Source organism: Solanum lycopersicum, chromosome 6, assembly GCF_036512215.1.
Source record: "Solanum lycopersicum chromosome 6, SLM_r2.1".
In the NCBI taxonomy this organism is placed as follows: Eukaryota; Viridiplantae; Streptophyta; class Magnoliopsida; order Solanales; family Solanaceae; genus Solanum; species Solanum lycopersicum.
In genome coordinates this window covers 43,657,680-43,680,840 of record NC_090805.1, presented here as the reverse complement: position 1 = coordinate 43,680,840, position 23,161 = coordinate 43,657,680, and the positions used below count along the sequence as shown (strand labels likewise).

Sequence of the window (23,161 nt, the reverse complement as noted above, 5' to 3'; positions counted from 1 at the left end):
GATTCCTTAAAAATTTTACTAATTTAAACAACACCATTTTTAAGTACCAATATACTAACCCGAGACAATGTAGGCCTAACAACAGTGTTTGCTGCTTCTTTTTTCCTTTTTGGTTGTATTTTTACAACCTTTGATGTTTCGCCATGGTCTTTGTTTGAATCCTTTTGAAGATTCATAGGATCATGCAAAGACTTTTTCCTATTTTCTTTCCAATTATCATCATCGGAATCATATATCCTTCTATTGATTGACGGATCCATTACTATGAAGTAATAGAACAATTAACAAAAACGAAAAAGAGAAGAATATATGAATTGATGATGGATTAACTATAAAAAGGGTCTGGGTTCTTACGATTCAATATTAGGAAGAAATAGTCGAATATGGATTAAGAATAAAAAGAAGAAAATAGAAAAATCTGCTGGGTTGAGAAGATTCAAATTTATGAAGGGATGAAGACGATTAAGGAAAAAAAAAGAAGTGCAACGTGACTTTGGTAAGAACGGTAGAATGCAGTGGAACCCTGCTTCTATGTTTTTTGAATTTTGAAATTCAAAATTTCAAAATTTGTTCTTTTATTTAAATTTAATTAAATTTAATAATTCAAAATTAAAAAGATGATTAAAAGGTTGAGTGTTTAAATGGAAAAAATTTAAAATTCAAAAACTGATTTAAGAGGTTGAGTGTTTTAATGGAGAAAAAATAGGCATTAAAATTGGTAAATGTGTATTATAGGAGAGAGAGTGTAATGTATCTAAAAACTTATACTAAAATAAAAAAAATAGGGAATTATGTAATATTTAAAAAAAGTAGGGAAAATTAGAGAATATAAAAATTATAGTTGTGTATTTAAGTTATTTTTACTTATTTTTTTACTTCTTTGATTTAACGAATAATTTAAATTTGAAATATCTCCCCTAAAAATTTATTTTCTTATCATCATTTAAGGCTCTTATTCTTATTTCATTTTTGTGTGAAAATAAAAGAAAGAATTGTAAATGAAAAAAAAAATTAAGACTAATTTTTTGAGATTATATTGTAAATCAAATTTTATAATATCACCCACAAACTCTCTAATTGTAGTTACTCCTAGTAACAAATTTATCATATATTTTCAGTCAACTTGATGGACCCAAAACTTCTTAATTCCTTCATAAATAGTTTTTTTTTTTTTTAAAAAAACAATTTCTGTATTGTAATCATTAGAATTGTCTACACTTTCTCGATCAATTTTGATAAAAAAATTTTAAAATGGTTGATCAAATCGAACACAGATTGAACACTCACACTACACCCATATTGTGTCAACACGAGTGCAGCACAAACTAAAAGATAGCAAATTCTATCATGGAACAACGAAATTCTCTATTACGTATGAGACACAACTAATAATAATTGTACGAGGAAATTATTTCATTGATATTATATCCTTATGCGTGGGACTCTTGCATTATTTTCCTGGCTGGCCTTTGTTTTTTCTCTCATTTTTTTTGTTTTCTCTAAATCTAATTTGAAACAAATTTAATTACTTCTTCTGTTTGTATAATAAAAATAATTTATCTTTATACTTATTTATTTTAATAATATTTTAAAAAAATTATCATTAGTAATATCATAAAATACTACATAATATAATATTAATAATAAAATTTCAAATTTTAAAATATAATTAATAAAACTAAATTAGTAAATGAATTCTTTAATATAAATACAATTGAATATGAAATGAAACACTTATTATTGCACTACACATTAAATACTTAGATGTTATCGACATAGAAAGAATGGTTATGATTATTATTATTAGGCATTTGACTATAGAATTCATATATATTTTTATTGTATTTGAAATATATGGAGTTAAAGTTGAAAAATAGAGTTATGTTTTATTTTTTCAAAATAATATTTATATTATACCTATCTAAAACTTTAAAAGTAAAAAATGAGGAGAACAACATATTATACTAACATAGTTCCAAATTTAAAATATACCTTCAGAAAGAAAATGTTTTGTTTCAAATTTTCATGATAAAAATCTATTTTCAAATAAAATAAAAATTATTTAATAAATAATTTTTTTTTATGTTTAAATGAGTCCTAAAAGTAGAAGTTACAAAGATACTACTTGGATTACAAATAAACTTGAGACATAAGTAAAAAGTAATTAATAATAATTCTTATAGACATATGAGGACCATTTCATGAAATCATTGATATGACCAATTATGCATATGCAATATTACTAAAAAAAATTAAAGTATATTTTCCTTAAACCAAATACACCCTAACTTTTTCCTCGTAATGAAGTTTTGACTCTGGCTTATTAATCATATAAATCAACAATTATCTTCGTCTCATTTTATGTGACAATATTTGATCAGATACGAAATTTAAGAAATAATCGAGAATTTTGAAATGTTTGCTAAATTGCGCTTCAAAAAAATCAAAAAGTAAATTTATTTTTCTCTCTCCTCATAAATATATTTGAATACTATTTTTAAAATTAAATGAGAACAACAAAGGCAAAAGAGAAATTATACTTTTAAATAATTATTATTTAAAAAAAATAATAATGCCTCAAGTTTATATAAAATGGAACAGAGGAAGTAACATATAGAATACATAAATTTCTAGAGCTAAAATGCCAAAATATGAGTCATCTTATATTAATTTTTAAGACCCACAACGATATTACTTCAAGTTTATTATATTTTCACCTTATTTATATTTATTTAGTATTTCAAAAATCAATTTTTGTATAATTTTCACTTTTAACAAATATAGAAAAATAATTACATTTTTCTGTGTTATAATTTTAGCATTAATTCTTCATTGACCAAATTGTTTTCAAAATCTGATACTCCACTAAACATTAACTAGTTGAGAAAATCTGATAAAATAATTATATTTGAATATTTCAAATTCACATGTAACAGGTAAACTGTAAGTAGAAAATAATAGTAAAACATACAAACTGAGTGTTGAGCAGGACCGTTTGGGACATTTTTTTTCTCTATTTATCGCCGCCGTGAAACTTAAATGAACAGTCATTCTCCGATGCAAAAGGAACCAAACAACATTCATCAGCCCAACATGGTAAAACAACTAATGATTCTATTTTCAGTAACTAATGTTTTTGTGATTCTATAGTCATTTTTATTTTTATGGCTTTTTTTTCTCTACCTAAAAATGTCTGAAAGGATTGAGACGTTTTTTCGGGGACCGAGGGTGGGGGATGGTGGGAGAGATGTATGACTTGAAACAGTGTTGCTAAAACTTTACTTTTGTGTAGCATTTTTAAAAATATCTTTTTCTAGTTTAGAGTTGAAATTAAAGGATATATGAAAAAAATTGTGTATTATAAAAAAATTTGACAATTATGGTTTCATCAAACTAAATTTATTGCAAAATATCCTTATTGTTCAAATTGATAGATTATTATCTAATTAAAATGTTTAAAGAGGTGTAAAAGTAATTTAGATTAATACTCTAGCAAATAGCTTTTGAAAGGATGGATATAACTGGATATTTAGCTTGTTTAAGTTCGTTGAGACACTATTCATTATAAAATACAACTAAATGAGTGTTAAACACTTAAAATGAAAGATAACATGAAACATCAGAGTAGAAGTAAATATCTACACAGATAAAAAGTTTCACAAGATGTATATATAAACACCATAGTGACACATAATAAATTGAAAATTTTTTCAAAATGTCAATATTTTAGCATTTAAGAGGGCTCATGAGCAACACTTTCAATATTTAGTAAAAATGTCAAATTTTAGTTTGTTATGATCTTATTTATGTTTTTATTTTTTTTATTTAAAGAATATAATTATTTAATAACAAAAGAGAGAAAATCAAGGGAGAGAACATTTCAAAAAAGGTAAGGATCATTAATTTTCTCATTAGTTACATTTTCAAATAAAATTTAAATTTTATTCTTTTTTTTTCTCCAGAATTTTAACCTTTTTAAAATTATATTCATTTCACAATATATTCTATTTATATTTATTATAGTTTTTTATTAGTTTGTATTCATTTCAATAGGTATGCCGAATTTATCTATATAGTCATTTAAGAAATATATTTGTATTTTCATATATTTTTTCCCTATATAGTTAATTTTTCATCAAAAATCTTGTATGTATTCATTTCAATATGTATTTTATTTGTAATTCTATTTATTCTAGTTTTTATTTAGAATTTTGTATAATAATATATAAAATACAAAAAATTAGTATGATGAAAAAAGTGAATGAAATATAAAATTGAAAAGAAATAATTGAATATTTGGTGTACTCATTCTTAAATAAAATATATAACTAGTTGACATACCTTTAGAATAAATACAAATTAGAAAAAAATGTCAAATTTAGAAACAATGCAACATAATTTTTGAATGAATACAACTGTTAATTGTAAAAATACATACTGACTAAAACAATATCAAAATTCAATATATACTTTCAAATTTATGAATACAAAAAACAATAAAATTAGGAAATACAAAAATAAATACTAACTGTGGTACATTGACATAACTATAAAAAAAAACATAATACAAAATGAATTAAATATATGAAATACGATTCCAAATCTATGGATACAAAATACAATAAAATAATGAAATACAAAAATACATACGTCATCTAAAACAACAACAAAATTCAATATACACTTCCAAATCTATGAATACAAAAAACATCAAAACTATGAAATATACACAATCAAACTCATATAATGTGTTATATTGACATAACTAACACACACAAAAAAAAATAGATTACAAAATACAATAAATATATGAAATACAAAAATAAATACTAACTATAACACAATAAAAATTCCATATACACTTCCAAAAGCATTGTAACATGAATTTTTTTGAATCTTAAAAATTACTAAACAAATTAAACTAACATGCAAGACATAAAACATGTAAAAAAAAAAAAAACCTCTTCTCCAACAAATTGGTCTTCTTCAACTTCATGGTTATGAATTTGTGTGGGATTTTGCCCATCGACGGATTCAGTTTCTCCGTCGTGTATCCTCCTTAGAAGCGGAACCTACATTGTTGTTTAATTCTTGAGTGAAAAAAAAATTAAATGATGAAAAATCGGAAGAACTTTGATTATTTTGTCTAACAACTCTAGTAACTCTCTTGAAAACGTCAATTGAAGAGAGAATTATGTAATCTCAAACCCTAAAAAATATTTTAAGGACAACAACAAAATTAAAAAAAAACACTAAAATCAGTAAGTAAATAAATAAGGAATCTGAAAAACATAATACCCAAATCAATGTTAATCTTCAAATCAAATCTTGCAACGAAATTAAATGAGAATAGTAGAAAATATTAATATATTGAATCGAAAATCTGTGGAATTGATTTGGAAGAATGTTAGAGAAAAAAATTAAAAAGAAGAATAAGAAAAGAGAGAAAAATCTGGAAATTTGATTCGAAAGAAAGTAAGAGAGAGAAATTGATAAACTTAAGAAAAGAAAGAAAAAAATTAAAATGACATTAATATAAAAAAATGTGTAATATATGAGAGAGAAAGAAAAGCTATAAATAATGAGAGAGAAAATATTAATAATATCATAATAATTATTTATTTTTACAATAATGACATTTTTGACATGTTTACTAATATTATAAAAGTATGGATACTATCACTAAATAAGTTATTTTTTTTGACTAGTTAGCTAAATTTTTTACCGGGACTTAGGCCCAAAAACGAACATATCACTAGTGAACTAAGCCAGTGTATGTCTCCTCCATGACAACAGGCCCCTAATTACACTTTCAATTTTGATTCTTGAGTCTCATTCCTTACTAACAAACAGTTCATAATCATACCCAATGGGCGATATCATCATTGCACAAGCGTTTCATTTCTTGCGCATCACTTACTTATTTGACAGATATGAAATTTAATGGGAATTGGAACAAATAGATAACTTCTTAAATGTATGTATAGTCTCTCAATTGTATATATGAACTAACAACAAATCATAGTTCTCTAATACCAATTGTGAACATGATAGGTACGTAGAAGACAAAGATAAAGCTTCTCATAAAGTATATACTAATTCATTCAGTGAAAAGTTAAAATAAAAAAAACAATGCCGTCATAAAAGAGTCATGCGAGGCTACACTAAGAATTTTACAAAATGAAACATGACATGAGCATGATATTTATGATTCACCTTTGTGTAGCTGATGACATTTTGTTTCTTCATTCTTCATTTTATTCATATGGTAATGTCGATTTTAAAATTCTTGTCTTTTCTTATAAACTTGCAGAAAAAAATTTGTGAAGTTTGCGGTGGTTTTGGTATTCAAGAAGCAATTATTACCTGCTATGAGTGTAAGAATGTTGATGTGCACCAGTAAGTTCTCTCTTTAATATGAAAAGGCGAGTTGAAAGTCATGACTCTATGATTGTACTTTCTTTATCACCTGTGCGTGTGTATGTGTTATTTAAAAACTTTTAACACTCCCAATTCTAAATCCCTTCTGTTTTGACTGACTTGTTCTATTCACATAAAGGGCTATTTCTCTCAAAGAAAATTGCTAGTTAGATTACCAACTTTGTCCCCTTTTTTGGTATTTTAAATAGGAAAAAGAAGTGTAATAGAATTAAGAGACTAAATTGAAGTAATATTACCTTTTAGGAAGAGTAAGGACATCTTCGAGTTGTCTAATCTTTCTGGCATTGTTGAAAGCTAATAGTATTGGACATTGGGTTCTACCTAAACGATACACTTTTTTTTTTTTTATTTATTTAGGTTTCAAAGGGTAATTTATTTATAGAGGCTTAAGAGTCATAGGTTGTAGGTTTCTAGCTCCTGCTATGAGTGTTTGATTAGTAGTAGCGTTTATACGTAGGTTGTCAGTTCCTATTACAGGCATATGGGTAGAACTAGTTCTAATGCAAATACTAGTATAATCTATTCTTTCATTAGCATTTTGTGGCATTCAATCTTTTAAATATTGTGTGCATCTTTTATGCATGCATATTCATAATCTCGTTCTAATTTTTTTTCCTATTCCTTTCAGATATTGTGTTGTGAGCTATTGAGAAGTTGCAGCAGTAGAAATCCTAAAGAGGGATCAAACCCATACATACTTCTCTCTATATATACAAGTAATTTTTTATTATGTATCTATCTATTGTCAGTACTCAGTACCCTTCCACAAATTTCATTCTCTACTTCCTTCAGATCTGTCAAGTACCTCACGAATTTATGATTGCAGGTCTTCATTGTTATCTTCTTGATTGGTTTGTCTAGAAGGGGCTTTGGATCCAGCAGTTGCCTCGAGAATCTATGATGGCCGATCTTGAATGTTATCTTCTGGATTGGTTGGTGTAGAAAGGACATTGAATCAATTTTCTTCTTCCTTGTCTTTGCTATATTGGCTACTTTGGATAAATTCTGCAGAAAAGTATGGGTCAAGAGCATGTCTGCAGTCCAACGCGTGCTCGGATTCTTCACAAGACATTTTTCCAGAAAATTTCTAGCCTCATTTGACAACTTTGGATTCTGAAGCTCTGGTTCCTCAAACTCGATTTTGTCCAACACATCGCGTCTTCCCATTGCGGTGTCCCAGTAATCAGCTCATAGACAGTACAGCCAAGAGCCCAAATATCAACTTTTGGGGTATACTCAGTGTTAATCACGGACTCAGGTGCCATATACCTTTCTGTTCCCCTGATAATTCCCTGTTTTTGATTCATGCCCTGTTCCAAGGTCATGGAGAGCCCGAAATCAGCAATCTTGGCAGTTCTGTCCGCGCCTACAAGGAGAATATTTCCAGGTTTGATATCGCAGTGAATAATTCCTTTATTGTGTATACAACTGAGCCCTATAAGTACATTCTTTGTGTGTTTCTTAACTTCAAACTCCGACAGTGAATTGCAGTTCTGAAGACGATCAGCAAGGCTTCCTCCGGAAGCATACTCGAGCAATAAGTTGTAAAGATTCACGTTATCTTCAAAAGAGACATTAGCTCCGAAACAGTGAACAATGTAAGGTGAATGTTTGAACATTCGTAGGATTTCGACCTCTTCTTTCAACGATTGAGAATCACTGTAGTTGCAAGACTTGACAACAATTATAGAGGGAAGAGTAACACCACGAAATAGTGCCGAAACGACACTGAATCCACCTTGACCTAGAGTTGTGCCTCTCTTCCATAATAATCCCGCCATTAGAAAGTAAGAAATGTGTATGTCCCGCCACATGACAATTAAATTTTGCATCCGGATGGGGCTGAAGGGTGTAGAGTTGTGGAGAGGTTTGCGGAAAACTCTAGAACCTTTTATATTAATCAAGAAGGCTAAAAATTCCTTAGAATTCTCTAGAATAACTTAGATATTTTTGGAAAGGTTTAGAAAATCCTAGAATGTTTAAACTTTTCTAGAGAATGACTAAAGTGGGACTTGTAAAGTAAATAATATTTACACTTAGGTCCAGGTACTATAATTAAATAGAGTGTCATTCATTTACAAGGCATCCTAGCTTGAGAACAACCATCCAACTTGTAAGCCATAAAAAGCCTTCTTTCAAATCTCTCCGAGTCTTTCATTACATTTTCTTAGTGATCTTTACATTCTCTTAGTGATCTTAGTTTTAAGCAAATTGGATGTGCAGTATGTTTGTAGTATATGATATTGTACATACTAATGAGAATAATTTATAGAATACCTAATTTTTTATCCTATTTTGACTTATTTTAAACCCTACTAAAGTTTCCAAATATTACCATTACCTAAAAGTTATTACTAATTGGGTTTTCTAAAAGTTTGTTGAAATTACTTGGATTTGAAAACATCCCTTAAATTGTAATTTTTTTTGGTTATATGAGCAGTATTATTTATGTAACAAATTTATAACGCATTTCCATCAACTTGATAAACCCTAGCTTCTTAATTTATTTCTAAACAAGGTAGAGTCGTCATACTGAAAATCGAATAATGTTGTTGGTAAATATATTAGTTGATAGAAATAAATTATGCCAATAATTTGAAGAGAAAAAAAAGGATTGCCTTTATTGACATTATTATATAATTTTATTTTATTTAATTGATGTAAACTAAAGAAGACTTAATATTTGTTGATTTAGATTTAAATTGTACAAGGATAAAATAGGCACGGAAACAAATTAATCAACTATTAAGAACCACCCTGTAGGATCACGTCTTGTAATGCATCAAATTCTAGTTTACTAAATATTACAACTTCTCTCGTCAATTTTTATTTGTCATCAAATTCAACACATGCTTTTGTAATCCAATATTTATTCTTTTTATTTGTCATCAAAATCAACACATGCTTCTGATTTTCATTCAATATAGTTGATTTGTTGTTAGCTCATTTCTTAGTTTCAGAAGCCACACATTCCTGTGGATATCAGTAGATCTTCCTTCTGATAATTGACGTATGTTGATTATTTCATTGCAGTTTTTATTGTTCCATACTAGTTGTCGTAATTACTTCGACTATCAAACACAGTCATGACCTTCTTCCGTTGGAATGAATGCAACCTGTATTTAACTTGATGGACTTTGTCAGACGTGAAAAATATACTGACTTAGATAACTCAGATGGAAACCAAATTTGATATACATGGCTTTTGTAAGAAATGACAGAAATTTGATACATGGCATATTTATGTAATGAAGACTTTGGAATGCTTGTGGATGGTGTGATGGCAGAATCCTTGCACTTAGATGCCAGTAATTTGGTGATTTTGGTCTCATAATACATTACATAGAATTTGCGGATCAACTGGTTCTCATATTAGTTTACACCATCTACTCTGTCCTCTACTGAATATTCTCACTTTCACGCCCCAAAAACGACGGATTCTAAATCATGTTGATACTTGGATTGGCATAGCAACCGCGTGCATCAAAACCAATTCAAGATACCTTCTTACATGTATAAAAATGAAGAGTCACAAAATTCACTGGTGAATATACAAAAAGATACAAACAAGCAAAGATGGTGCTCAAAGCTCCATCAGGAGTCCAATTAATTACTGTCTCATTTCGTCATCCAGTAAACCAAAATGAGAAACATGCATACAGAGGCAACTAATGAAAGAATGATCGTATCCATAGACTTTTTCTTCTTTATTGCTGAAAGAATATGGTTAACCTGCAAAATTGAGAAAGAGCAAATAAGAAAAAAGGATATAGATCCCATATGTAACAGAAGTTTTCCACAAATATGTAACAATGTGATCTCACTGGCACTCTTTATAACAGAGAGGGGGCAGACATCCCCACCTGGGAGCAGGCCCTGTTTAACTTTGGTACTTCACTAGATCTTCTATGATTAAAAGAAGCTTCTACTTCTATAATAATAAAAGAAAGATCTAAAGAAGTGTTTCTAAAAGAAAAGGCGAAAAAGTATCCCACTTACAGGGTCACTTTTCTCTCAAATAATCTAGAACTTGCAGAAGTCTACAGACACCTCTACAGCACAAAAATACAAGATTTTCTTTTTGAGAAAGGTAACATACAAAAATACAAGATCTCAAAGTACTTTACACTGACGATCGTATTCCTTTTTGATTATCTAATTTTATTTTACCTTGGGAAAATGGTCAAATTTGCCCATGTACTAACCATTGAGCAAGTGTGTCCTCTATTAAACTGTCTTATATCAGCCCACAGAGGAAAAAGTCTTATTTTGCTCTTAACCTCTACCAGAACTCCAACCTGAGGGTCAACTTTTCAACCATAGTCAAAAGTCGAGGGTTAAATTTGGACATGATTTTTCTCAAAGCATTTAGACGTGTAGAACACGTATTAGAGTCCATCAAATTCACTTTGAAGCTACATTAACGGTGATGGAAAATATGAAACGATAAGTTAATCGAGAAGGGTATAAATGGACCAGAAGTCTAACAAAGTGCAAGAAATTACACATAGTACAAGGATAACTTTGAACCTTCCCTCTTTTTTCTTTATGGCAGTGATGTCTGGATTAACTTGCAAGTAACTCCAATTAATAAGCGGGGACCTATTACTCAAGTAAATCTGTTCACCAAAATGTATTCGGTATTCTGCCTGGGATCCAAACTGAATCTCCAGGTTGGTGCTCCTAAGCCTCAATACCAAGCAATCCCCTTGAGGACACTTGGAAGGATAAAATACTCAAACAACCAGTAAAGAGATGACTCATCTTGATCAGATCAATAAAGCAGCTTGTGGCAAATGTCATCACTATTTAGAATGAAAATTTAAGCTCTCCTGCTTCAGCTCAGCTCTAGAAATTGAATTGAAAAAAATAGGGTGCTTATAACATAGTTTACTCACCGTTGGGAGGCGACTGCTGATATTGCTGAGTTTTGAATTAATGCCACCAAATGTTGATCTTTGAAACATAAGTGTCTTTATTGTTTCTTGAGCTTGAGAAATCACACCATCCATCTATATCAAGAAGTCAGTAATTTCTTCTGATATATTATCAAGAGTCGGCAATTAAATACAACAATACACACGGCTATAAAACTAACAGAAAGAGCAGCACCTGATTACTACAATAAAATAAGTACTCTTAAAAATTACAATGTCCATGGAAAATCTGTGGCCATCTAGACAGAGCTTTGTACTCTTATAGTTTTTCCTTCCTTTACAGCTGTTACTCAAAAAACATTAAGCGTAATAGTTTGGGTGCAATGATTTGAAGATAAGTATATAGTTGCATATTGTTTTGGTTTCAAGTCCATAACGACTGCACATTCATTTTAAGATTAACATATATTACGCTGACCAAGTCTTAAATTTTTACTTTATTTAAATGTATATATCTCATGTTTAGCACATCACCCCAGCTATAATATGAGGAAAACAATAGATCCGCATTGAAAGAGAAGCAAGAAACAAAAGTAAGTTTTTTAGGCAGCTCCAAGTGTTTGAGAAATACTTCCACATATGAAAAGACGGATTCAACATCATAACTGTGGTGGAATTTTCTTCACATGACAAGGAAAGTTAACCAACATCAATATATCAAAGGAACTTTATATTTTTTACCTGTCCAGTAGTCCTATGGAGAGTAGCACGTTCGTTAAGGAGTGCTTGGTCATGAGACCCACTACCATCTTCCAGATCTAACCTGGTCCGGTCGAACTCTCTAAAATCTTCAAGCAATGAAGCATGCTCTTTCTTGGCTCTGTAACTTGAACGGATCCGGTTAAACTCCTACAGTCCAACAAGAAAATTTTTCAAGTATCATTACCTTATTTGATAAGAGGATGTTTTACTAATCATGCTATTATAAATATCAGAAATTGTCCATTGGGACATGGAAACAAACTGCTATTAAATATTTGGGAGTTGTCCGATGACACATGCATCTCTTTAAAAAGTATGATTCCATGATCAGATATTCACTGATTCCCATTACCAAAATTGCATATCATACTTGAAAATTTTCACTGTTCAGGCTACCCTGGTTTACTTTGGCAATGAAATCACTGATCTCTGTTAATTCCAACTGTTCTCAGCAACACAATTAAAGAAGTTACTGCATTGCAAATCATCATTTACCCACAGAATCATTGGTTAGTTGCAACTGTTCTTCACACAACTAAAGAGTTTACTCCATACTCAGACAATTTGCTAGAACAAGAAATTGTCAAGAGATGATTCTACAAGCATAAAACTCATTCTTCCCCTTAGTTCTCACTGTGAATAAAACTGATTCTCAACGACCATCTTATGAATTTTGGATCTCATCAAACTTAGCATGTTCAGCAAATTCCTCCACTTATCAAAGTTCATCTTGGACTTATTTGGCCATTCAGCTTTCTAAATGATGATACAACATAGAGCCCATACTCTTTATTAGTCCAATAGTTGTAATGGGTGCTGATAGCCATGACAATACTGACAAGTGACAAGGAACCCTGTCAGTGGTTCAAGAACAACTATAAGGTGAAATAGACCCCATTAAATATAAAACTAATTTTCAAGGGAATGTTTGCCTTAGGAACACCGAATACTAGCTTCCCCAACATACCACAAAAAAAGGTCTAGCTTCACAACCAATGCTGAGCTTCTAGTAAGCCATTTTTTTTATGTGATGACTAAGAAATTAGTTGCTTCAGCTTTGAAACTCGGGAATAGTGGGCTAGCCCTTGTACCATTCTCTACTTAAATACCAGATCTGATGCAAGAGTGAGGTTTCAAAGTCATGTGTAAATCTATCATACATTTTATATTCTACTACCATTGCCTTTGAACCATAGGCCTATGCAACAAGGCATTAGCATTTTGCTTGGCGCATATTTCCATTACTACAAAATATCCATGGCTTGTAGTTACAGAATCTGTATAAAATAGAGTTGCGTCAAGATCAAGCGGGAAAAAATAATTTAAAGAACCTGAAAAAGATCTTGAAGAATTTCTTGATGGCGAGTCAGTGTATGAGAGAAGATCTCAGATCCTCCCGATGAAACCCATGCTTGCATTTGTGAATTTACTTGTTGAAGTTGCTTGAGCAGCTGATCTATACTAGATTCAAGATCATGATCATTAGCGTTACCACTTTTGTTTGAAACAAATCTACGATACAAATGCATCTGCTCATCCAGCTGAGCTTCAAGCTTCCTTGCCTAGTTGGATATGTAAAACACGCATAAGAATTTTTCAATATATATGAGGGGAGAAAAGAAGAAATTAACGTGAGATTTCAACAGAAGCTTCACCACATGACAGACAAGATCAATTGTCCAATGTGAACCTAAGCTGAATCAAGCAGAGGACCAACTAAAAGTTATCCCTACCACATGCAAACTGTTTGTCATGATTCTAGCCAATTCCACACCATTAGAGAACTCTTCACGTAATCTTATCATAAGCTCAAACGAACAACTATGCTAAGACTAAGCAAGAAAAATGGTTTTTCAAGGCTCCTACATTAAGCACTAAATTCTAAAGAGAGACCACTTCAACCTAGCACAAACTTTCAGATACTCATAAAATGCTTTCTTCAAATTGCAACCAAGAAACTCAGATATAAATTCTGAATCCCCCAAAAGAAAAGTGAGAAACTCATCTTTACGCATGCTAGAAGTTCCCAATCAAAACTGCTCAGATTCGGTTTTCTTAAGTGATATGGTTTCCTAATGGCTTAAAAGCTAATATAAGTTGGCAAAGCTGGGACCTCCCAGATCCTCATCCTTGAGACTCTTCTTGACTATATCACCTCCAAAAACCAAGCTCATCCTATCCCTTCACAAATTCTTAATTAACAATGGCCCTGATAACTAAATAAACCTGTGGCAAAGCCAGGAACATTTTAGCAGATAAAAAACCCAATTTTGCATGGCTTCAAGTGTGTCATCCTATTTTATGTAGTCCTATCAAATCTGTATAATACAATTATCTAAGAAGGACCAAATGCATTGTGGGTCAAAAAGGAATATTGATAGCTTATAAAAAGGGGGAAGAGGAGGGGCGGAGAAAAGAGCATCGAAATGCCTGAATAAGAAGAATGAAAAATTGAATTTCAAGAAATGAAAGGCTGCTGATAGATTATTTTCCATTTGGCAGATAGTTTTGTCAAATATTTCAATCATTGGAGCTGATTACTCCTTATGCGCACTATTTTTTGAAATCAATAGTTACTCATTATGCCTAGGGATATCCCAGTGCAGATTAGTTTCAAATTTAAAATGATAACATGAGTTTCAGAGTATGATACAACGAAGTTTCACAATGAAAGACTCAGCATTGGAAAATTTGTTTTGGCTGTAATAACAGCATAGGCTTTGGCATGAAAGCATATATTAAAAGGTATACTTGGATCGTGCGAAATGATCATGCTTTCTGTGATAAGGTCTTACAAGTACAATAAGGGGAACAGCTTCATGTGCAAATCATTGACAAAGCTAATTTGTTGAGAATTCCAAAACTTGAGTTGTACCTTTCTCATTCATTTTCATATGCAATATTTCAGGCCTCTAGTAGCAAGGATTTGGACGAAAATCAATCAACTTTCAGTCAAAACCACTTACATAACTATTGATACGGTCCTGTTCAATCACATAACCAAGCGCCACTATAAGTAGTCATAGTCCAGATTGTCAACAAAATATAGAACAATTTGTATCACTCTTTTAAGTTCCACTCTAATGGAAACTCTTTTTAAATTCCACTCGAATGGAAAGAAAGAAGAGACACCATTGTGGTTAATTTCTAAGATTAACCCTCAAGAGTAAAAAGAAATATGATCTGCAATAATTGCATTACACCAAACTATCTCCCCTATGCTTCTCTAGCAAAACTTATGCAATAAAAAACTACAGCTACGGGGGGAATTAATACACGAGTTGGACCAATAAGCACATGCTTCCCTTTTAGAGAGAGCAGCATTACATCATGAAGTTTACATATCCTAACCAGCAACCCAAATGAAACAGAACAACTTAAAAACCAAAATCTAATCCTATCAATGCTGCTTCCTAGAATGGTTCCAGGGTATATATTCACATTAATTCTGGCTGTTCGGGTCATTGCACCTTTTGATTCTGGTAGAGTATAGTCAGATCGCAAAAAAAATACCTAGCAGTTCTACCTCTAAATCTCCCTCCGTAACTACAGGATCACAAAACCTATCCCAGCCCCCATAGATCTATTCAATTTCATCACTCAAATTCATGTATCATCATCCAAAATTCTGGAAAATTGCACACCGACAAAACACAATTTTCATTGGAGAAATGTTATACAAGTTGGAACGAAACAGAGAAGATTGACACAGTCAACAAGCACAAATAGAGAAGTCATCTAAATCATTGTTTACGTAAAATTAAAAACAGAAATTCGATCTGAAATGATGAATGAATGTTGTTACCTGCTTTCGCAAGGAATCCCAAGAGGTAGGAGGATCCATGAGAAAGAGAGCAAGGAGGATCGAAGAAGAATTGCAGAAATGGAAGATTCTAGAATCCCTTTCTCTACAAAATGGAGAGAAGAAGAAGAAGAATAAGGGAATTGAAATTTGGAGGAAACAATAGGGTACAGCGTGCGTTTGGTGGGGGGTGAGTGGAGATAGAGCCGTCAAAACTAACCGATTTTTTAGCCAAATTGTCCTTTAAATATGTAAACTTGCACATTTTTTTAAATTTTTTTTTTTTAACATTGATAAATGGAGCATTTTTAGTGGAGAGTAGATTAAGCATAATAATGGATTTAAAAACTAATGATGACTATTAAAAAAATGGAATAAATTGATTGAATAACGGTGAGACTCCATCGTTCTGATTCTAATTATTTTAAACAATCAATTGAATTTGATTAATTTCTTATTAAATGGGATTAAATAGTTCAATTTTTCATTTTTTATTTTCTCAATATTGACGCAAAACAAACTATTAAGGACCGGTTTTTTTGACACGTCTAAATATCTATTGATTTTTATTGTACTTTTAATAGTACTTTTTTATAGTCACATAAGTTTTTAAGTCAGTTATATTAGTTAAACTAAAGGCGTTTAAGTATACTAACAAAGGATATGGTATAGGTGGATAAAGTTGTTATCCCCTTGACCAAAGATGGTATGGAGCATTCTTTTTATGCGAGAATCTAAATTAGTCAAGCTTTAATACATATAACACACGCCAAATTAGAAATAAAAAATTAAAAAATATTCCATTTAGCAAACTTGAAGGATTAAAGATGCTTGAGATGATCTCTAGAGGACAAAAACAAATCCTACTCCCATTGGCTAAAAACTCAAAGCGAACCATATTTAAGAGTATTTTAACCAAAATTTCATGTAATTTCCACCTACCAATTTTTTTATTACAAGGATGGAAAATTCAATAAAAGCGATGGTTATCCAATTATACTTCACTCATGAATATAGCTATAGATGTTAAATTTCAAGAAAAACAGAGAAAACTTTTTATTGGACAAGTACGAAATTTCACATTGATTAAAAATACAGTAAAATATTTGAAAGAAATTAGATAGCGACTCACCTTACGCTAAGGTGAAAAATACTGAAGTTACAATTTTACAACATGTCCATTTATATGTGGCATGTTGTCAATAGATTAAAGTTACAATTTCACAGTATGGTCCCTTACTTATACATGGGATGCTTACAGGAAAATGAGTCCAGCACAAATGAACAATTGCCCTGCATCTATCCCTACATATACATGGGGTGCTTACAGGAAAATGAGTCCAGTACAAATGAACACTTGCCCTGCATCTATCCCTACAGACTTGTGATCACTTTTTCATACTTTGATTCGATCAATCAATCAAGATGTTAACGCTTTTGCTTATGCAGGTTAGTAAAGTATGTTTTCGCGTTTCAAAGGGAGTACTTGACGAGTGGAAAACACAAATAAGAAAAAAGGAAAACAGTCGCTCTTGTGTAGTCATTCTATAATGGTTTCTAGGAGATGTCATTTCCCTACAGAATTTACTTTCAGTCAGCAAGTGGAACGCCCTAAAAAACAGTTTCATTCTGCTATATCCATCACAACATTGGTGGTGCTAACGTAAGTATCATCCTGCTTCTCCACCATCTCTATATCAGTATCTCCGTTTAAACTGCAGTGTTTTATCTCCTCTCCAGGAATCTCTGAAGGGCTAATGTCATGGGATATATTGCTTTCTGTTGTCCTTAAATTGCTAGTACCCTCGGACACAAATTCTGTACCTGTTGGAAAATTGTCATGTTTTCCCTCAGTAGTGTGAAGCCTACCATCCCTTAGAAATGATGGCACTGGAGAGGGGTTTCCACCTTCGGGCTTCCAATCTTCTTGAAGTTCACTCCCTGGAGCATTACCAGGATTCTGATGCGCGGAAGAAAGTACTCGTTTCATCTCTTGGAAAAAGGCCTCCAGTGGAAGGAGGTTCCTTTTTAACGCCAGACTAGCTGGCTGACTTGCTACTGCATTAAATGAATCTTCACCAGAGTCAGAAAGTACCTTGCACATCTGCAAAACCAAAAAAAGTAAAGCACAAAACACCTACTTCACAACCCTTCCTGTGAAAATATGTTTTATCTCGTATTCCGGCAAATATGATTGATTAAAGATATGAGTTGTTGTAGCTGCACCTTACAGTTCTACATGTATCGACTATTTTGTCCCATATGCAAAAAGAAATGCAAGTAGGGACATGCTTCGGCCTAATGTTTCTGTTATGCATGATAGATTAGATTTTATATGTGCTGATACTTCAAATATCTACTGCCATGGAATTTTTCTGTCTTTCAGCCCCACCCCCTCCCCAAAAAATTAATTATGCTTTTTAAAAATATTTTCAACTTTAAATTTTTATTTTTAAACTCCTACTCCCCTCCACCGGCCAGCCCCCCTACCAGCCCCCACCCATCCCAACACTAAAAATCATTTCCGGAAAATATTTTATACTCACCAACCAAACATGAGAAAATAAGTCCAAAATCTACTTGTTTTCCATGAAAACATTTTCTAGGAAAACATTTTCCATGGAAAACATTTTCCTCCATACCAAATACACCCTTAGTCTTGACCTTAAAGTTGGCTATCTCTCGTCATTTCATAATGTCAGCTTCTTCTTTAATAAGTTTCTCTATTATGAGTAAAAGCAGAATATATTTTGATTGGAAATTGTCAATTTCTCTTCAGAAAATTATGAGATATTCAAGCAGGTATTAAGAGTCAATTTTAGGAAAAAGTACTCATTCTTCAATTTTATTCAAAAAAAATTCATTGGGAATGGGCCTGTGCACTGCATAGGCTAGTCTTTACTACTTATCATCATATCATATATCATCATCATATCATATTATTATTATTATTATTATTTTATTATATTATATATTATTATAAATGGGAAGCTCCAATATTCAAAGTTGGATTACCATTTTACCCTTTCACTAAATAAAAATAAAATTTCATTAATTTATTAAATACTAATATTTTAATTACATAATGATGGAATATGAAGTTCAACAACTTCACTTTAATAATAAATGACTCTTCCAATTCAGTGACTCTTTGAATTTTGAAACTAAAATAAATTTTATGTATTATAATTCAATGTTCTCTATTAGTTTGGTAGGTGAAAAGACAACTAAATATCAGTAAATTGTTCTTGATATCATCATATTCATCATCATTTACTGGTCTCTTTTCTTCTTCCCAGATAATGATATAGATACATATCGTCAAAAACTAACTAAAGGAAATAACAGATAGCTTCATTATGAAATTAAAGGGAGAAGTTTTCTTACAATATAGTTCAAGTGTTAAGTTTAGAAGTATAAGATATGACATATATATTCTTTAGATCTTTTTTATGTTAGCTTATGATTTGAGTTTTTCTTTTTCATTTTGGAGTAGGTATGATTGTCCAAAATAAACTTAGTATGCAACTCATCTATAATATAATATTGTATCATTTGACATTGTTCTGAAATTTATTTCTTCGATTTTTTGGAGTTAAGGTATGGTTGTAAAAAATAAATTTGGCATGCAAAGATTATTGTATGTTGTCTTTTCCTTCTATATTTTATTTTTTATATTTTCTCTCTATCATTCTTCTTTAATTTAATTTTCTAGGAAAAGATTATATTATCGGAACATTTATTTGAGATTGTTGCATTTTTATACTAATCATTACACACGTCTTCATAAAATTTTAATCATTCTAACGAATTTATTAAAAAAAAGATGGGATACACGTGCATATAAGCTTAAATCCTGAGATATGTATGGGAGCAGAATATTCACCTTATTGTAGAGCTGAGCAACACTCAAACGATCCACTTCACCATCACAAGCAATTTCAGAGATTCCCTGTGGAGCTGCGTTCAGAAGTATGATAGCATGCTAGTCAGTAGCTTCTTGATGCACTAGAGAAGCTTCAAGCAATGAATGGCTATACTTACAAATTGCAATAAGTTTTGGGAAATTATCAACCATTTCAGTGCCAGCTGCCTCAACACTTCGACTTAGTTCGTCTACAATCTTGGTGTCACGCTCCATCTCTTTCCCTGGCAGTTCATGAGGTTTTCCGCAACCCTGAGGGAAGCACATGGATACAAATAAACCACATGAATACAGGTTTAATTGCCCTCAAATGATCAAATCAATCAATGCGGGTGCAAATCCCAACAATTAAAACATAAGTCATATAGGAACAAAATGAGAAACAAAAATCACAAAACATGAAAATGAGCAAAGTGAAATTACCAAGGTCAAAAGCTGTTCTCAACAACATATATTTGGGATAAGTCATGATTTATCTGCCAAGACAGGTAGAAGGAATAAAGACTCGTCTGTCCCTTGACAACGAGAAAACAAAGACTAAGTAACACATGAAATTCTATTCCTTTAAGCTTCACAGAAAAAAGTCCGCAGAATGTATATATCTAACACACCAAAGGTTCTTTCTCAAGAGAACATCAAATTTCACAGGCTCTATCAATCATAGAGAAATGTAGCCTTTTACATAGTTTGGGACACCACAAGGTTACATATTCAATGATTAAGAACTAGCCGGAACATGAAGTTCCAAGGCTAGCCTGCTAACATGGAATGACAACGGAAATATACCTAGAGTCTACAGGACCCCAATCAAACCAGGTTCGTAGTCCTATGGCTCTTAAGGAAAGAGCATAACACTCGATCTACAAGTCTTAGTTTTTCTTCTGAGACGACGTGACACCAGGAGAGAAAAAAAGAAGGAAAGACGACGAAACCAGGTTTGTTAGTACCCTCTTTGGATACATATCAATGACTTATAGACTTCCAAGTATAATCTAATGAACTCCAACATCAGATATTTTTGAAAATTTAAGATGACTTACAACAACGTCTCTCTGATACTCAGCATTAATTGCATTCTCAAGAAGCATCACCCTTTTCCTTATAAATTCAACTTGTCTTCTCTGCATCTCTCTAAAATGATATAACAAAGACGAATCTTGATGAAGTTGGGTTCTGTTTGAAGGATCGCTTGTACCATGTGAGACTTCATGGTTAGTCTCATCAGCAGCCTTCACCTGATTTCCAGAAGTCCCAGCATTAGCTGTATTCAGACCATTTGGTGCTTGATAGACTCCTGGAGCAGAAACTTGTGAAACCCCTGAAGCGGGAAGCGCCTGAGAAGCTCCAGGAGCAGGAGGAACTTGTGGCTGAGAAGCTCCAGGAACTGGTAAAGTTATAGAAGGAAGATTCAGCTCTTTACAGACAACTTCTTGGATTCTCAACTCTTTGTCATCGATAATAGCTTGCCATCTTCCATAACCATGCCTGCAAAAAATAGAACAATTAGCATCTTCTGCACAATAATTGAACTAAACATTTAGATTACTGCCCCGGAATTTCAACAGCCGAAATGACCAATGATGCATTCAAAAAGAAAGGCACAATGAAAAATTGCTGCAACACTATGTACACCCAGACAATTTGCATTGGCGGAGAAAGAAGTAGAGGATGATGGTTGAATGACCACAAAAACTCTGGCATAACTAAATGAATAAACATAGATCATCCCTACATTAGGCTCCAATTATGCAAGAGATCTTATCAATCTTTTATCGTTTAGTAACTTCACATTTGGAGGAGGCAACGGAATCTCAGGCGTTTGTTCATTCATTATGGATTTGCTAGGTAGATATGCACTATGTTGGGTAGTGACTGAAGATCTGAAGCAAGCACTGATTAGCTTTGGCAGAATGATGTGGAAGAGGCAAAAACAACAACATAGCCAGTGAAACCCCACTATGTGGGATCTAGGGAGGGTAGAGCGTATGCAGACTTCATCACTACTTCGTAGAGGTAGAGAGGCTGTTTCTGAAAGACACTCGGCTCAAGTGCATCAAATCAAAGTAAAAAGAAGAAGAAATAATGAATAACAGTTGATAAGAAAATATGTTGTTTATTATATTTCAATTATCACACTATACATGCTGTATATGGTGGACAAGATGGAAGGAAATCATAAGATCTCTAATGGGAAAAAAGGATCATCTTTCATCTTTCTCGTGCAAAGTTTAGATGTCAAAAAAATTTATAAAAAAAAAAAGTTTAGATGTCTTCACGTTTACACTTAAGGGATGAGAGGGACATAATAAATGACGGAGAAGAAATCCTGGAGTATGGAGCCCTTTTAAGTATAGAAAGAGTACAGCACACCTAGTTGAACATAGCTAGCACCATCTTAGCATTGTTGTATTCAAATAAAATTACCTTTCTATATTTTAAAAAAAAGCCAAAAAGGTCAAACTTGCCCCTGCACTATCCGAAATTGAGCAACTTTTCCCTCTGGTAGACCCCTACCATTAGAAAAAACTCTGGTTTTCACCCTTATAAGGGAGCCTAACCTGACGGTAATTCTAAACCAAAAACAAAAGATGTAAGCTGAATTTAGGCTTCTCTCGACAAAGCTGGAGACATGAAATCCCCCATTTTACATTGGAGCTCTTGTACTGACAAGCACAATACGAGACACTTTGCTAATAGTAAGGATATCAATGGACCAAAAGGCAAACGGAAGGGGGAAATCGGGTAATGTCAGATAGTACTGGGCAATATGGGTACTTTTTCCATAAAAAAGTGGAATCAAGGGTATCATACGATTTGGTAGTATATCTATATTTCTCATGTGTGTTTATAATATTTCATTCCAAACCCTGCTCTCTCCTTTTTGATGATGAATCCAAATCCTGCTCGTTTTAGAAATCATGTCAGGGAAGTTTCTGAATTTTCTTTCCATAGACATTGTCAGAGTATAATGAAGACCATTAAGTACTCTTTCAAGTATGCAAATGCAATGGAGTAATCTCTGTTCTTTCTTGAAACCATTGAGCAACGCTATGCTATGTTAATATTATCCAAAATTGAGCAATGTTATGCTCTATTAAACTTTTGGTCTAATATACCCTTCCATAAGGAAAATATCTCATGTTTTCCCTTGATCATAGCATCTAGATGCCTCCTCTGCAAGGAGGCACTAGAAACCAACAAACACCTTTTCATGCATTGTGAAGTAACGACACAAATTTGGGCTATGTTCACTGCCATTGCTGGAATTAATTGGATCATGCCTGAACATACTGCAGACTTGCTTAGCTGTTGGATTAGAAGAGGAGGAAGCAAAAGCCAAAAATATGGTGGAGG

At 32.1% G+C, this 23,161-nt stretch overlaps 2 protein-coding genes and 1 pseudogene across 6 annotated transcripts in view; all 3 read right to left on the bottom strand.

Moving 5' to 3' along the window:
• Nucleotides 1–6,951: 6,951 nt before the first annotated feature.
• Nucleotides 6,952–8,398, bottom strand: LOC101250705 (mitogen-activated protein kinase kinase kinase 20-like; annotated as a pseudogene).
• Nucleotides 8,399–9,753: 1,355 nt separating this feature from the next.
• On the bottom strand, nucleotides 9,754–16,914 carry LOC101267714 (Golgi SNAP receptor complex member 1-1). Its single transcript, XM_004241748.5, has 5 exons — nucleotides 15,886–16,914; nucleotides 13,412–13,642; nucleotides 12,060–12,227; nucleotides 11,340–11,453; nucleotides 9,754–10,173 (listed from the first exon to the last, which is right to left on the bottom strand). Exons 1-5 carry the CDS (start codon nucleotides 15,922–15,924, stop codon nucleotides 10,060–10,062), a joined length of 666 nt encoding a protein of 221 aa, XP_004241796.1. The 5' UTR covers nucleotides 15,925–16,914; the 3' UTR covers nucleotides 9,754–10,059.
• A 71-nt stretch (nucleotides 16,915–16,985) lies between these two features.
• LOC101268002 (CHD3-type chromatin-remodeling factor PICKLE) overlaps nucleotides 16,986–23,161 on the bottom strand; it is a 42,300-nt gene continuing 36,124 nt past the window's right edge. For 2 of the 5 annotated variants that reach the window (XM_010324432.4, XM_019214381.3), the window contains exons 28-31: nucleotides 20,848–21,292; nucleotides 19,927–20,059; nucleotides 19,769–19,842; nucleotides 16,986–17,986 (exon numbers count right to left, since the gene is read on the bottom strand). In XM_010324432.4, the coding sequence (XP_010322734.1) occupies nucleotides 17,507–17,986; nucleotides 19,769–19,842; nucleotides 19,927–20,059; nucleotides 20,848–21,292 (1,132 nt within the window). In that variant the 3' untranslated portion in view covers nucleotides 16,986–17,506. Of the gene's footprint in view, nucleotides 17,987–19,768; nucleotides 19,843–19,926; nucleotides 20,060–20,230; nucleotides 21,293–23,161 lie in introns of all 5 variants that reach the window. The other 3 variants (XM_019214383.3, XM_069299323.1, XR_011221785.1) reach the window with 2 other exon arrangements.